The sequence below is a fragment of the Gopherus flavomarginatus genome, chromosome 6 (genome assembly GCF_025201925.1).
Source record: "Gopherus flavomarginatus isolate rGopFla2 chromosome 6, rGopFla2.mat.asm, whole genome shotgun sequence".
In the NCBI taxonomy this organism is placed as follows: Eukaryota; Metazoa; Chordata; order Testudines; family Testudinidae; genus Gopherus; species Gopherus flavomarginatus.
In genome coordinates this window covers 20,516,176-20,532,717 of record NC_066622.1, presented here as the reverse complement: position 1 = coordinate 20,532,717, position 16,542 = coordinate 20,516,176, and the positions used below count along the sequence as shown (strand labels likewise).

Below are 16,542 nucleotides of genomic sequence, written 5' to 3'. Positions count from 1 at the left end.
TCACCTTGGATAAGGATTCTCAAAGGGGCTCAAATTTTTTTTTGCTGGGATCCTGTCATAAACAGATAGCTAAGGGTTAATGTCTCTTTCACCTGAAGCACCTGACCAGAGGACCAATCAGGAAACCGGATTTTTTCAACTTTGGGTGGAGGGAATTGAGTGTCTTTGTCTTTGTTTTCTGGCTGCCGGCTTTCTCTGAGCTTTGGAGAAGTAGTTCTGTTTTCTAATCTTCTGTTTCTAAGTGTAAGGACAAAGAGATCAGATAGTAAGTTCTATGGTTTTCTTTTCTTTGGTATTTGCATGAATATAAGTGCTGGAGTGCTTTGATTTGTATTCTTTTGGAATAAGGCTGTTTATTCAATATTCTTTTAAGCAATTGACCCTGTGTTGTATCATCTTAATACAGAGAGAACATTTGTACTTATTTTTCTTTCTTTTTATATAAAGCTTTCTTTTAAGACCTGTTGGAGTTTTTCTTTACTGCAGGGAAATTGAGTCTGTACTCACCAGGGAATTGGTGGGAGGAAGAAATCAGGGGAGATCTGTGTGTGTTGAAGTGGCTAGCCTGATTTTGCATTCCCTCTGGGTGAAGAGGAAAGTACTTGTTGTTTCCAGGATTGGGAACAGAGAGGGAGATTCACTCTGTTTGGATTCACAGAGCTTGTGTCTGTGTATCTCTCCAGGAGCACCTGGAGGGGGGAAGGGAAAAAGGATTATTTCCCTTTGTTGTGAGACTCAAGGGATTTGGGTCTTGGGGTCCCCAGGGAAGGTTTTTCAGGGGGACCAGAGTGCCCCAAAACACTCTAATTTTTTGGGTGGTGGCAGCAGGTACCAGGTCCAAGCTGGTAACTAAGCTTGGAGGTTTTCATGCTAACCCCCATATTTTGGACGCTAAGGTCCAAATCTGGGACTAAGGTTATTACATGGTGTAGCAGCGGTTACGGGATAGACAGAATCCAGAAGCCAGTGGAAATATTGTATTTTTCTTTTCTCTGCTAAGGGCTTTTTAGCAGAGAGAAGCAGTTGGTTTTAAAAGGGAACCAGAGAGAATTTTTTTTTTCTGCTCTCTCTCGCAGTTTGTGGCTTGCATGTTAAGGGTCTTTTGTCATGCAATAGCCCTCCCATTAGGAGGCAAGTACCAGCACTTATAGGCATGCAAATAAAGTGGTTTTTCTGGTTTCCCTTCATTGAACATTAGCTAGAGAGAGAAAAGGAAAATTAGCTAAAACACTGTTGCTAGGCAGACTTCAGGAGGCAACAGAGAACCTGCAGTTCAGAAGATAAACACCGGAGGGCACCCCAACACAAGAAAACAGGAATCATGACTTCTAAGGCAAAAATTGAGGCCCAAGAGCAAGTCAGAGAAGCTGAACACAGGCGACAACTGGAAATAAAACAAACAGAGATGGAAATAAGAGAAAGAGAAAGAGAGGCGGCCCACCGCCGAGAAATGGAAAAACAACAAAAAGAAAATGAAGAGAAGGAAAAACAGAGAAAACATGAACTGGAGTTGGCAAAAGCTGGGCTGCATGTGCCAGCCAACCCTAACAACCCGGCGCCAAATATTGCTCCACAGCACAGGAAATTTCCCACCTACAAGGCAGGTGATGACACCGAGGCCTTCTTGGAAAATTTTGAAAGAGCCTGTCTTGGGTACAGCATTCCCGAAGACCAGTACATGGTAGAATTGAGGTCACAGCTCAGTGGACCTTTAGCAGAGGTGGCAGCTGAAATGCCTAAGCACCAAATGAATGACTATAAACTTTTTCTAACCAAGGCCAGATACAGGATGGGGATAACCCCAGATCATGCCCGTCGGCGCTTCAGAACCCAAAAGTGGAAACCCGAGGTGTCATTTCCCAAACACGCCTACTACATTGCAAAAAACTATGAGGCCTGGATAACAGGAAACAACATTCAAACCTTGGAAGAACTAAACCTCCTCATACAAATGGAACAGTTCTTGGATGGTGTTCCTGAAGACATCACACGGTACATACAAGATGGAAATCCCAAAGATATCGCTGAGGCGGGGGAGATTGGAGCCAAATGGATGGAACTGGCAGAAAGCAAGAAAGCTACTGTCAAGGGGAACGATTACCCCAGGGGGCACACAGACCATAAACCCTACAACCGAGGACAGCCAAAGACCCCACATACCACCCAAGTAAAGCCACAGATACCCTACCCTTCAACCTCACCAGTCTCCAGTAACTCACCTCGGCCCAGTGACCCATCAGATGGAAGATGCTTTAAGTGTAATGAACTGGGACATATCAAGGCCAAGTGTCCCAAGAACACCATGCGAGTGCAATTCATTACACCACCATCACCCCAAAGATCCCCAGGCCCGGATGCCTCTCAAATACCCTTGGAGCGAAGGGAAAATTTGAGAGTGGGCGGAAAGAAGGTTACTGCGTGGAGAGACACGGGGGCACAAGTGTCAGCTATCCACCAATCCTTCGTTGACCCCAAATTCATCAACCCAAAGGCCAAAGTTACAATTTACCCCTTCATGTCACAAGCTGTAGACTTGCCTACAGCTCAACTGCCTGTCCAGTACAAAGGCTGGTCAGGAATGTGGACTTTTGCAGTCTATGACAATTATCCTATCCCCATGCTACTGGGGGAAGACTTGGCCAACCAGGTGAGGCGGGCCAAGAGAGTGGGAATGGTTACACGTAGCCAAACCAGGCAAGCTTCCAGACCCATTCCTGTTCCTGAGCCGTCCACAGAGGCCCCGTCTGTGTTACCAGAGACCCAGACAGAGGTAGTGGACCCGGATTCCATGCCAACCACTGAAACAGCCACAGCACCTCCAGTCCCAGGCCCGGAACTGGAACAGCAACCAGCACCAGCCATTGCAACCCCATCTTCAAACTCAACGCCAGAGGGCGCCAGCGAGCCAAAACTGGCAGAAGCAACAGACAGCCATACCCAAAAGGCTCAGCCAGAGCCTGAAATACCCTCAGGTGCACCAGCGGAGAGCGGTTCACCAGCAACGGAAACAACCCCATCACCTACATCGCTTCCAGAGGGACAAAGCCCAAGTCCACAGTCTGAGGAAGAACTGGTGACCCCAGCCTCAAGGGAACAGTTCCAGACTGAGCAGGAAGCAGATGACAGCCTTCAGAAAGCTTGGGCGGCGGCACGGAGCACCCCACCGCCTCTCAGCTCTTCTAATCGATCCCGGTTTGTTATAGACCAAGGACTTTTGTACAAGGAAATTCTTTCTGGTGGGCACCGGGAAGAATGGCAGCCGCAAAAACAGTTGGTGGTTCCAACTAAGTACCGGGGGAAGCTCTTAAGCTTAGCCCATGATCATCCCAGTGGCCATGCTGGGGTGAACAGAACCAAGGACCGGTTGGGGAAGTCCTTCCACTGGGAGGGGATGGGCAAGGACGTTGCCAAGTATGTCCGGTCTTGTGAGGTATGCCAAAGAGTGGGAAAGCCTCAAGACCAGGTCAAGGCCCCTCTCCAGCCACTCCCCATAATTGAGGTCCCATTTCAGCGAGTAGCTGTGGATATTCTGGGCCCTTTCCCAAAAAAGACGCCCAGAGGAAAGCAGTACGTACTGACTTTAGTGGACTTTGCTACCCGATGGCCAGAAGCAGTCGCTCTAGGCAACACCAGGGCTAACACTGTGTGCCTGGCCCTAACAGACATCTTTGCCAGGGTAGGTTGGCCCTCTGACATCCTTACAGATTCAGGGTCTAATTTCCTGGCAGGGACCATGGAAAAACTGTGGGAAACTCATGGGGTGAATCACTTGGTTGCCACCCCGTACCACCATCAAACCAATGGCCTGGTGGAAAGGTTCAATGGAACTTTGGGGGCCATGATACGAAAATTCATCAACGAATTCTCCAATAATTGGGACCTAGTGTTGCAGCAGTTGCTGTTTGCCTACAGGGCTGTACCACATCCCAGTTTAGGGTTTTCACCATTTGAACTTGTGTATGGTCACGAGGTTAAGGGGCCATTACAGTTGGTGAAGCAGCAATGGGAGGGGTTTACGCCTTCTCCAGGAACTAACATTCTGGACTTTGTAAGCAACCTACAAAGCACCCTCCGACACTCTTTAGCCCTTGCTAAAGAGAACCTAAAGGATGCTCAAGAAGAGCAAAAGGCCTGGTATGACAGACATGCCAGAGATCGGTCCTTCAAGGTAGGAGACCAGGTTATGGTCTTGAAGGCGCAACAGGCCCATAAGATGGAAGCATCATGGGAAGGGCCCTTCACGGTCCAAGAGCGCCTGGGAGCTGTAAACTACCTCATAGCATTTCCCAATTCCTCACTAAAGCCTAAAGTGTACCATGTTAATTCTCTCAAGCCTTTCTATTCCAGAGACTTACAGGTTTGTCAGTTTACAGTCCAGGGAGATGATGCTGAGTGGCCTGACGGTGTCTACTACGACGGGAAAAAAGACGGTGGCGTGGAAGAGGTGAACCTCTCAACCACCCTGGAACGTCTGCAGCGGCAACAAATCAAGGAGCTGTGCACTAGCTTCGCCCCATTGTTCTCAGCCACCCCAGGACGGACTGAACGGGCATACCACTCCATTGATACAGGTAATGCTCACCCAATCAGAACCCCACCCTACCGAGTGTCTCCTCATGCCCAAGCTGCTATAGAACGGGAGATCCAGAACATGCTACAGATGGGTATAATCCGCTCATCTACCAGTGCATGGGCATCTCCAGTGGTTCTGGTACCCAAACCAGATGGGGAAATACGCTTTTGCGTGGACTACCGTAAGCTAAATGCTGTAACTCGTCCGGACAACTATCCAATGCCACGTACCGATGAGCTATTGGAGAAGTTGGGACGTGCCCAGTTCATCTCTACAATAGACTTAACCAAGGGGTACTGGCAAGTACCGCTAGATGAACCTGCCAAGGAGAGGTCAGCATTCGTCACCCATGCGGGGGTGTATGAATTCAATGTCCTTCCTTTCGGCCTTCGAAATGCACCCGCCACCTTCCAGAGGCTGGTTGATGGTCTACTAGCTGGACTGGGAGAATTTGCAGTTGCCTACCTCGATGATGTGGCCATTTTTTCAGACTCCTGGCCCGAACACCTTCTACACCTGGAAAAGGTCTTTGAGCGCATCAGGCAGGCCGGACTAACTGTTAAGGCCAAAAAGTGTCAAATAGGCCAAAACAGAGTGACTTACCTGGGGCACCAAGTGGGTCGAGAAACCATAAACCCCCTACAGGCCAAGGTGGATGCTATCCAAAAGTGGCCTGTCCCACGGTCCAAAAAGCAGGTCCAATCCTTCTTAGGCTTGGCCGGATACTACAGGCGATTTGTCCCACACTACAGCCAAATCGCTGCCCCATTGACCGACCTGACCAAAAAGACCCAGCCAAATGCCGTTAAGTGGACTGACGAGTGTCAAAAGGCCTTTACCCAACTTAAGGCAACGCTCATGTCGGACCCTGTGCTCAGGGCCCCGGATTTTGACAAGCCATTCCTAGTAACCACAGATGCATCTGAGCGTGGTATAGGAGCAGTGCTCATGCAGGAAGCAACAGATCACAACTTCCATCCTGTCGTGTTTCTCAGCAAGAAACTGTCTGAGAGGGAAAGTCACTGGTCAGTCAGTGAAAAGGAATGCTATGCCATTGTGTACACCCTGGAAAAGCTACGCCCATATGTTTGGGGACGGCGGTTCCAACTACAAACTGACCATGCTGCACTAAAGTGGCTTCATACTGCCAAGGGGAACAACAAGAAACTTCTTCGTTGGAGTTTAGCTCTCCAAGATTTTGATTTTGAAATTCAACACATCACAGGAGCTTCTAATAAAGTTGCTGATGCACTCTCCCGTGAGAGTTTCCCAGAATTCAGTAGTTAAAAAGTGTTCTTAAAATGTAGAAGTCTGTTAGTTATATACTTAGGAGTATATGTAAAGGTGTATGTGTTGTATTAATCTGTTTATTTTCAAGTTCTAGAAGGAAATCGCCGCCAGTGAGCTTCCCCACTGTCTGCAATTTGGGGGGCGTGTCATAAACAGATAGCTAAGGGTTAATGTCTCTTTCACCTGAAGCACCTGACCAGAGGACCAATCAGGAAACCGGATTTTTTCAACTTTGGGTGGAGGGAATTGAGTGTCTTTGTCTTTGTTTTCTGGCTGCCGGCTTTCTCTGAGCTTTGGAGAAGTAGTTCTGTTTTCTAATCTTCTGTTTCTAAGTGTAAGGACAAAGAGATCAGATAGTAAGTTCTATGGTTTTCTTTTCTTTGGTATTTGCATGAATATAAGTGCTGGAGTGCTTTGATTTGTATTCTTTTGGAATAAGGCTGTTTATTCAATATTCTTTTAAGCAATTGACCCTGTGTTGTATCATCTTAATACAGAGAGAACATTTGTACTTATTTTTCTTTCTTTTTATATAAAGCTTTCTTTTAAGACCTGTTGGAGTTTTTCTTTACTGCAGGGAAATTGAGTCTGTACTCACCAGGGAATTGGTGGGAGGAAGAAATCAGGGGAGATCTGTGTGTGTTGAAGTGGCTAGCCTGATTTTGCATTCCCTCTGGGTGAAGAGGAAAGTACTTGTTGTTTCCAGGATTGGGAACAGAGAGGGAGATTCACTCTGTTTGGATTCACAGAGCTTGTGTCTGTGTATCTCTCCAGGAGCACCTGGAGGGGGGAAGGGAAAAAGGATTATTTCCCTTTGTTGTGAGACTCAAGGGATTTGGGTCTTGGGGTCCCCAGGGAAGGTTTTTCAGGGGGACCAGAGTGCCCCAAAACACTCTAATTTTTTGGGTGGTGGCAGCAGGTACCAGGTCCAAGCTGGTAACTAAGCTTGGAGGTTTCTAAGGTTATTACAGATCCCCTTTGAAAAATATATTTCAGGCTGACGACACCCTCCATACCCTGCTACCCTTACCTCTGCGCTGCTTCTGGTGATGGCACTGCCTTCAGAGCGGGTGCCCTGCCAGCAGCCGCCGCTCTCTGGCTGACCAGCTCTGAAGGCCGCGCAGAAGTAAGTGTGGCAATACCACCACCATCCTACAATAGGCTTGCGACACCCAGTTTGGGTTGGGACCTCCAGTTTGAGAAATGCTGTGTTCTTTTACCAAAGTACACAAGAGACCAGATTTCATAGTCCATGATGTGTTTTTCATGACCGCGAATTTGGTAGGATGCTAGTCATCGGTGACACAATCAGAGGAACTGGAGTGAGACTCACCAACATTTCATTTAAACTACAGGACATCCACCCACTGGTAACCACTTTGCATCACTAGATAGCAACCAGCAGAGGTGAAAAGTCCTATATCCCATACTAATTCTCAGAGCCAATCAGGGTCCTACCAAGAAGTTTCCAGAAGTCTCTTCATGTAGTGCCTGCATCCATGGCCTGTTAGAGCAGCTTCTCTCTGCCTAGAGAGAGATACTTCAATGGTTCAATCAGCTTGAAAAATGGACATCTTAACTTGCAGATTTCCACTTACTGCCTCTCAGTATCTAACCTCCATTAATGTTATTAGCCATCACTTAAGCAGGGTAAACTAGCTTATGCCAGCTTCATTTTATCCTTTTATGGAGATCTAACAAGTGTATGTTATAGATTTTGGAGTGGAGGAAGGAAGAACGTAGCATAGTTTTTTCAGATCGATTGACCTGGGTTCATTCATTCAGGAGGTAGGGAAGAAGGCATCCCCCCACTAGATTGCTTCAAGCAATGCAGATTTATTTGGAATCCAAAATAACCCCTTTCTCCAGGCTCTGATGTTTTTGCTTTCACAAGGGGGAGGGGAGAAGAACACTTCATGCAGCATTATAAATGAAAAACTATAACAAGTAGGGCTGTAGCATGCAACCACGAAAGTGCTCCAACATTTTAACCCCAGTACATTTTCAGGACCACCCCATTCTGAAGGGCCTGGTGCCAGGCTTCTGTATCCAGAGCCTCATCCTCTTAAAGCCTTCATCTCTGCACAGGAATATGGGGGATAAAGGAGGCCTGTTTGATCCATATTAGTAGTTTACAGCCTTGTATGTCCAAACAGGGGTTTATCATCATACTAGAAAATTGCTAGTCTAAGATGAGACAAAATAATTCTGGTAGGCAGTGTAACAGTAGGTTAGATCTGTGACACAGAATGGTGTCAGGGATCCAGCTCTGCTCAGCAGGGTCCATTACTAACAAACGCTAACACACACATCTCAGCTTTTATACACCTTGATCTTTAAAGTAAAAAAAGAGAACAAGAGAGTACAGAGTTACATGAAGCCTCCATGAAACGTAATTGCCATACGATTGTTCACAGAAGAGCAAATACAATTTTTTGGGTGTCTTAAGAGCACACTGTACACCATGCAGCTTTTAGTCAGATAAGGGGAGAGGCAGAGCGGTATGCACGGTGCTCTCCAATTGTTACAGAGAGAAATTCTTTTCAGAGGAGCGGAGGCACATTTTACAAATCAAAGCAATTAAGACAGAGTAAAAACCAAGCTCTTTTGAAACACTCCAGTAAAGGTGGCCATACATTCGTTATTGGGTTTGATAGTTGTAAAAAGAAATCAAGTGACATGAAAGTAAACTGGTGGGGGAGGGGGAAAAATACAGGCTCACTCACCGAAGTCGGACTGCAAATCCTTTTTCAGTCCACAAAGCATGTTTGCTATTATCTATCAAAGCATTCAGCTAATTGCAATACCAGCTCCTTTCTATCTCTCCCCTGGCTGTACTGGAATCACTTCACAGCAAGCTCACTTTCAGTCTGTCTCCCACAGCAGAGCAGGGTTACAATGCGCACTATGCTGCTCTACTTAAAGGGACCAAAGTCCTATTGACTCCACTTTAGGAAGACTCCCAGCAAATGTTGCCCTCCCTTTAACAAAATTCTAAACAGGGCTAGTTAAAATGAGAAGCTCAAGATCCAGTCTTGTTTGACAAGAACTAAACCAAACCAGAAGCTAAAGGATCTTTAGCTGTTCTTAAAAATCCAGCAATAGATCTGTCAGACTGGCCACTTGGCATTTGTGGTACACAAAAGTTATAAATGCAATGATTAAAATGAACAGCTGGTTGAAGGAGCAGCGACAGCTGAGCACTGGCTCGCTGGCAGATGCAGCAAACAGGAAGCACACACTTCATTCCCAGCAATATTCCAACAACTTGGACCACGTTGGTTGAGAGCAGCCATCATTCCACATGGGCAGTGTCCTTGCCCTTTGCACAAAACCTTTTGTCCCGCAGCATGGAATTCACAAAAAATCCTGGAGATGGTGAAGCTCCTGCCCTGGAGGAGATTCCCTTCTGTGCCTCCAGGACCTTTCTGTGCACGAACCCAGTGGCAGAAGTTGGACGACAGCTAAACCTTATGGCAATCTCCAAGTTGCAGCAGCATTTCCGAGCATGGGAATAGGTTGAGACTGCAGTACTGCTTGACAGGCTTTCCTTTCCCCCACCCCCTTTGGCAAATGCCTAGAGAGCTTCCAGCACCTTTCAAGGCAATGTCAAGCTGCTGTCAAAGCATTCGACTCCCTCCTCAAAACTGAGTGCAAAAGAGAATGAAGCTGCAATTCTAGGTCCTGCCTCCTGCATTTTCTGAAAACTCAATTTAACCCCTTCTTGGAAGGGCAGACTGGCAACCTCTGCATGTTTTCTTTGCTCAGTTTAACTTTCTCTGGAGAGGAGAAAGGATTAAGATTTTTTTTGGCGGCGAGGAGGGAGGCTTTGGTCACAAGTGCACCCAGGGACAGATCTAAAAGATCTGTGTTTTGCCCAAACTCCATATAAGGTGACCAGATAGCAAGTATGAAAAATCGGGATGGGGGTGGGGGTGGTAATAGGAGCCTATATAAGAAAGAGACCCAAAAATCGGGACTGTCCCTGTTTAAAAAAACAAAACAAATGCACACCTGACATGGGACATCTGGTCACTCTACCCCATATACATTCTGGAAATGGAGAAAGGGCAAAAGGAACACAAGCTCTCAGATACTTATAGGAAGAATAGTAATGTCTGCAATTTGAGTAGGCAGGATACAAGATAATATGGTGATCAAGTCTCGTGCTTAGGCTACAAACTGATCGACAGCAGGGAATTTTATCCTCTGCTATAGGATGCGTGGCGTGTTACACTGAAGCATCAGACAAGAGTCACCGGACAAGAAATTGTCATAACAGACCAATATTCCTGCAAACTGCTTCCTTCCATTATTGGACCAGGAGCCACACACGCTGTCCTGTGAGAATGCCTCTCTGTTCCTGCCTCACCTTCTTCTAATGCTGAACCAAGACTGTGCTGTGAAGTCAGAACTTCTCACGTAAACTGGACCTTAAGAGCTCTTGCTGGGATAGCTATCTTGCCAGATACCGCTTAAGAGTGCTTTTGGCGGCATAGCTCATGACTAGGGCCCTACCAAATTCACGGTCCATTTTGGTCAATTTCACAGTCATGGGATCTTTAAATTGTAAATTTCATGATTTCAGCTATTTAAATCTGAAATTTCATGGTGTTCAATTGTAGGGGTCCTGAACAAAAAAGGAGTTGGGGGGGTGTCACAAGTTTATGATAAGGGGGGCTGAAGTACTGCTACCCTTACTTCAGCACTGCTGCTGGCAGCGGTGGCTGCTGGTCAGGATCCCAGCTCTGAAGGCAGTGCCCTGTCAGCAGCAGCGCAGAAGTAAAAGCGGCATGGTATGGTTTTGCCACTCTTAATTCTGCGCTGCTGGTGGTGGGGTGCTGCCTTCAGAGCTGGGAGCCTGGCTAATAGCCGCTGCTCTCCAGCTGCACAGCTCTGAAGGCAGCACAGAAGTAAGGGAGGCAATACAGTGACCCCCTAAAATACCCTTGTAACCCTTTGGCAACTTCTTTTTGGGTCACAACATCCTATCTGAGGAATGCTGGTCTGTGAAATCTGTATAGTATAGAGTAAAAGCACACAAAAGGCCAGACTTCATGGGGTGAGATGAGATTTCATGGTCTGCAATGCGTTTTTCATGGCCATGAATTTGATCGGGCCCTACTCATGACTTATGCTGGTTCTCCAAACAAAATAAGTCATACATGTATTTGCTAGTGCTTTCTTGTGGTGGTGGTGGTTTTGTTGTTGTTTTCTTGCTGGTATAACTGCATCTACAGTAGAACACTTGCTAGTATAACAATGTCATAACCAATGTTGTACTGGCAAAAAAAAGTTTCTAGTGTAGACCGGGCCTAAATATTCAAGATCCCTGTGGGCTTAGCAGTGGAGTGTGAACAGGCGGGCTTCACGGAGGGAAGCCTAAACTTTCTGCTGGGATTGAAGTGCAGCAACATCTTTATCTTGGCATGAAGGCAGCTGCTTTGTGCTCAGATGCCTTACACAAAAGAGATATAATTAGTAAAACAAACACAGATGATATTTTGGTCCATAATTTGTGTGGGTTTTTTTTTTTAAAGTTCTGTTCCATAATAGATGTAGTTAGTAATTGAGCTGTAGTTTGTAATTAAAAATCTTTTCATACTGCTATTAATGTCTTAAATTATATTGTGCTATATTTGAAGATTTCTTTTTAAGAAACAAATATAATCAGAAGCTGATAATTTGAGGAAGATGCACTGTATTGGTTGCAATGAAATGGACATTAAATCTACAACAGATTGCTTTTAAAAAGTATAAATACCCTGATATGTTTAGTGCCGCCATCAAAATGATCAGCTATTGGAAAAGGACAACCATAGAGGATGTGGGAGGAGGGTAGAAGAACGAATGAAGATATTTACTTTATGGATACTGGCCAATGCATATAAACACTATGCCTACTTGAAATTGATGACGGCAATATTTTATAGTGGAAGTGAACAGCTTGAATCTCTTCCAAATAATAATTTTTTAAAGTAGTACACCACATATGTGGAGACCAATTACACAGCCAAAAATATACATATAGATCTTCATGTTGTCATGTATGGTTACCAGAAACGTTAGTATGAGGCATCAATCCAAATTGTGGCTGGATGAACCAACGCAATAGTAAGTAGAGCTTTGATTTGTGATAATCTACACATCCTCTACCTCTTGACAATAACTTTGATTGAAGTGTCCTGAATTAAATAGCTATCCAACCATACTTCTATATGGATGTATGTATAGAAGTGCCTAACTTACAAAAAAGGGTTCTTACTGAAACTGGATGCCAATTGGGATCTTTTAGCTAGAGAAAAATAAAAGTGAATTGAATAGTAAATGAAATACCAAAAAACCTTTCACAGGGAATTCTGCATTCTTGGCACTCCCAAAACTTCCACTAACTTTTGTGAAAATGTTGGATGTGCAAAGAATGCAAGATCAGCTTAGCATTTGAAATAAGACGTGAGGCCTGAAGACAGCACAACTTCAAGACAGCTTCATCATAAAACCACATTCCATGGTTCATAGTAAAACACATTTCCCAGTCCAGCTTCTTGAGAATTACACACTACTACACCTGGATGAAAGCCAGCTGAAAGGCCATTAAGTTTATGTAAAAGGGTGATTTTTTCCCTCAGGGAGAGGTGGTCCCTAGAGAAATCACTCATCAGCCATCTGTTTAAAATTTAATTTGTACTAACTGTTGACCAGCAGCAACCAGGAATATCTAGATTTGCATATATTCACAAAGAAACATAAAAACTAAGTTTATACCTGCCATTTCTAGTCTTCCCACCTTTGAAATTTTGTAACCAATCACTGAGCACCTACATCTAGTCCAATGTAAAGCTCATTAAAAGTAAGTTCCATCGGATCTAGGTTGGCTTGGCACATTGTAAATACAGAATACACTTTAGACAAACAGAGGTGGGGGTAGAAGTGAGCTGAGAAGCAGCTTATTCAAAACATTGCTATGGTTCTCTGCTGTGAAGCACCAAAATTTGCTGCCCCATGCTGATCCAGCACATATTTAACAAGGTGTCTCCCCCTCCCCCCGATCCTATAGCAATGATCCAAACCCTGTGTGACATTAGAGCAAAATATTGTAATGGCTTATTAAGGAAAAAATACACACTGTGTTTGGAAAAATGTAAAAGCATCCAATATCTCTCTACAGTAGCCTATCCCAGGAGATTCTCCAAAGACAGCTATATTGCTGCTGTCCAACAAACAGCAAGCACAAAAAATGGCAAGTAGAAAAACATTGCATAGGAGACACAGACCACACGTGAACCCGTATTAGCAGCAAACGAAATGCTTGGGTTATGGCTGGTTCATAAGAAAAGGATCCAGAAACTTTCAGCTAAAAAGATGAGGTTCAAGGGAGTTTGGGTGACCTCCCACACCCCCAATCCTTGTTTTTCCCATTTACATAATCTGGCTCTATGGTTTCACCTGGGACAGGAGATCCAAAATTGCCACTTTTTGTCTTGGTCATGCTAGAAGTGTAAGAAATACTGGACATCTCAGAAGAAAGCCAGTTATTTGTGAGACTTCCCAACCCCGTTTTGCATAATAAAGAGGTTCAGACAGTTTAGATAACTAATCCCAACCTCACCCATTTTCAGAGGTTTGCCCACCTCTCCCTATATATTATCAACAGGATTTCCTAGCTGGTTACCTAACCAGCCACCACCTACTATAATTACTCCATTCTATTGCCACAGAAACCACACTTAGCTAGCTGTGCTTCTTTAAAATAGCCGGACACCTATGGGTCAGATTCAGACCTGTTAGTGGGGAAAGCAGATGCAGAGTTTTAGCTACATAGAGCCAAATTGCAACATACAACCACTAATTTTCTTTGCATGAGCAAAAAGCCTTGATCTTTAAAGATGCCTTGTATCCAAGAAACTTGGACACAGAGCCAGAGGACAAGCATTTCCGTATTGCTCTATCCATTAAGAGCAAATTCCACCAGCTAGTCTTAAAAGCAAATTTATTATCAATAAATGGATACTACACAATAAATTGACCCATCTAATAGGCAGTTAAGGCCCCTGCTTCACAAAGATATACAGGCTGTTAGAGCACCAAAAGGGAGAGTATTTTAAGGGGCTGCTTGCTAAACCCCCAATCTATTTTCCTCATCATTAAAGGGAAATAAAAATGATAACTATACATTTTTCTCCTTAAACAACAACATTCACATCTATCGTTGCCCACTAGCAACGACCATGTCTGTGAGTGGGAGCAAAAAGGGAATTGAATAGGGGATGCATCCCAGGAGTGTGATTAATGGTGAAAAAGGAGTGCTGCAATGACTCCTACATCTGACATTGGCCCATGGAAGTTTGAGGATTATGCATTTCACATGTCTGCCAGCCATCCCTACCGAGGCTGGGATGCACATTAAGATAATAGACTCTTATTCAATAACCCCCCCTTACATTACGGTAAGTGGAAGATCAGATTTTAATAAAACAACCCCCCCACGCGCACGCATACACACACACACACACAGAAGCCAGAGGTCATTTGGAGTTACAATGTTCCTGGTGAATTAAACAAACACTGCACTAATAAAATGGGGTAGAGGTGTCTTTCCTCTTCAATATGCATAACTTTACCAGGGGAAATTGTGTGCAAGATGCATTTAAACAAAGATAGGATAGAATTCATCCCAGGACAAACTCCACTGGCCTCCTGGGGTTTACACCAAGTATGGAAGTACCAGCCCAGCTTCCTGCATTCAAGCCATAACACTCAACTTGTGATAGTTTATTTTTCAGGCACCCTGCCTCTTTTAGTGCCCCCTGTGGGCCTCTTAAGAACTGCATGCAGGCTTTCATATGCACAAAACACCCACTGCCTGGAGCTGGTTTAACACCACACACAGTTCTTAATCTTAAGTGTCCCAAAATAAAGCCCACCACCACACAAAAGTCCATACTTCGCTCTGGTGTCTTCTCTCACCGTCAAAGCTCCTCTTCTTCTGTCCCAGTCTGGTCTCACCACCTGTCCTCCCAGTTCTTTCTGTCCGGAGCTGAGCCTTTCAGCACTAGCCTGTGGGCCCCCAAATGTCTATACCACCAAATTCCATCCAGGTGACCCACAAGAGCCTCCTGCTGCTGGGCTGATCTGTGTCACAACTCCCTTGGTCTCAGGATCTTCCCTGCAGGAGCTCTTCACACTCCCTATAGTCTCTCTACACTTTCTTCAGCATCCCCTCCTTCGTTGCAGCTACTTGCTGCTTTTCATAGGGCAATCACCCTGATCTCTCCCAGGTGCGACTCGTGTAATCAAAGCTGGCTAATCCCAGTCCTCCAGCAGTGAGCTGCCCTGTTACAGAGAGACAAGGTGGGTAACAGGGTCAAGCTTCTGAGTGTCTCTCACAACAGAACTTGGTCCAATAAAAGATATTACCTTACCCACCTTGTATCTCTCATATCCTAGGACCAACAAGGCTACACCACCACTACATATCCTGTTAGAAATATTCAACTTGAAATGGACTAATTTTAAAAAAACTACCACTGAGAATATTCTCACAGATTAACATAAAACTACCTAATTTATTGTCTAACATTTGAATAGTTTTTTCCTCCCTTTCCCCTGCTGAAGTTTAGAAACATCTTTTGGGTAGATTGAAGAGCACTACCACCAAATATGTTCAGGCCCACCTCTCCATCCCCTTGCCTTCCTCTCTAGGCACTCACCTGCCTGCTGCCTCTGCAAATTCAGCTTTGGTGCTGCCATTCCTGGAAAATGTTCTCTTGCAGGACATTGAGGAAAAAAAGGGAGCACGAGTACACCCTCCAGAGCAGGGTGAGAGTGAAGTCAGCAGGCAAGTGAATGAGATAGGAAGAGCAACTGCCCATCAGCAAAATAATGGAGCTGGACTACGTGAAACACTGTCAGATGGGCGTAGTAACCAAACCAGAAAAGCACTCTCCCCACAGTTGCTGTCCGTTATAATGATCTTGTGGTTACTTTTAACAATAAAAGTCAACTTTTTCAGGTAGAAAATGTGCTTTTAATTAGAAATGGCAATTTATAAAAAACAGTCATGGCAGAGGCGGAGTAGTGTTTTGTATATGCATGCCCCACTGTTAAAGAGGAACTTTTACAAAAGCCCTTGGGGTCTGAACATTCCACTGTGATGTGTCAGATAATTTTGCCTGGTGCTACAAAACAAACAACTTTGAATGTGGCCCAAAGATCATAAATTATAGGATACAACTCTTGTGCTGGCGTTGCAGCTACAGTGAAACCAGCTTTACGAAACAAACACCTTCAACAAGCAACTATCTTAAACCACTTCACGGTGTCTCCCAAGTTTCTATGTTTAACTTTATTTCACCTTTAGTTAGAGAAACAACTACATTAGATGTTTAAGGTCAAATTACAGTTTTAAATAATCAACTGCCCAAGAGTTAATTCCCCAACTTCCCCTAGCTTAAAGATCTCTGTAGTGGGAGGACGTTTTTCTCATTCTAATACATGTGGCTTGTGTGTGAGGTGTTTCTCCTTCTGCATAGACAATCTGAAGTGGGGAATGAGACAAGAGACTGGCCTGGTGTTAGTAGAGACCCTGCACTGTTTATGCTCAGTGCAGAGCTAACAAGAAGAGGAAGCACTAGTTTGAGAGAAAAGGCTAGTTCCCAGCCCTCCTTCCGAACCTGCAA

The 16,542-nt window shown here is 44.8% G+C and overlaps 1 protein-coding gene across 4 annotated transcripts in view; it reads right to left on the bottom strand.

The window, feature by feature from the left end:
- The window catches only part of GRIP2 (glutamate receptor interacting protein 2), a 504,924-nt gene that overhangs the window by 119,782 nt on the left and 368,600 nt on the right, over nt 1-16,542 (bottom strand). The window contains exon 1 of one of the 4 annotated variants that reach the window (XM_050958365.1): nt 8,590-9,483. The exons of the other annotated variants lie outside the window; for them this stretch is intronic. Coding sequence (XP_050814322.1) covers nt 8,590-8,629 — 40 coding nt within the window. The 5' untranslated portion in view covers nt 8,630-9,483. Of the gene's footprint in view, nt 1-8,589; nt 9,484-16,542 lie in introns of those variants that run through there. 4 annotated transcript variants of the gene reach the window in all.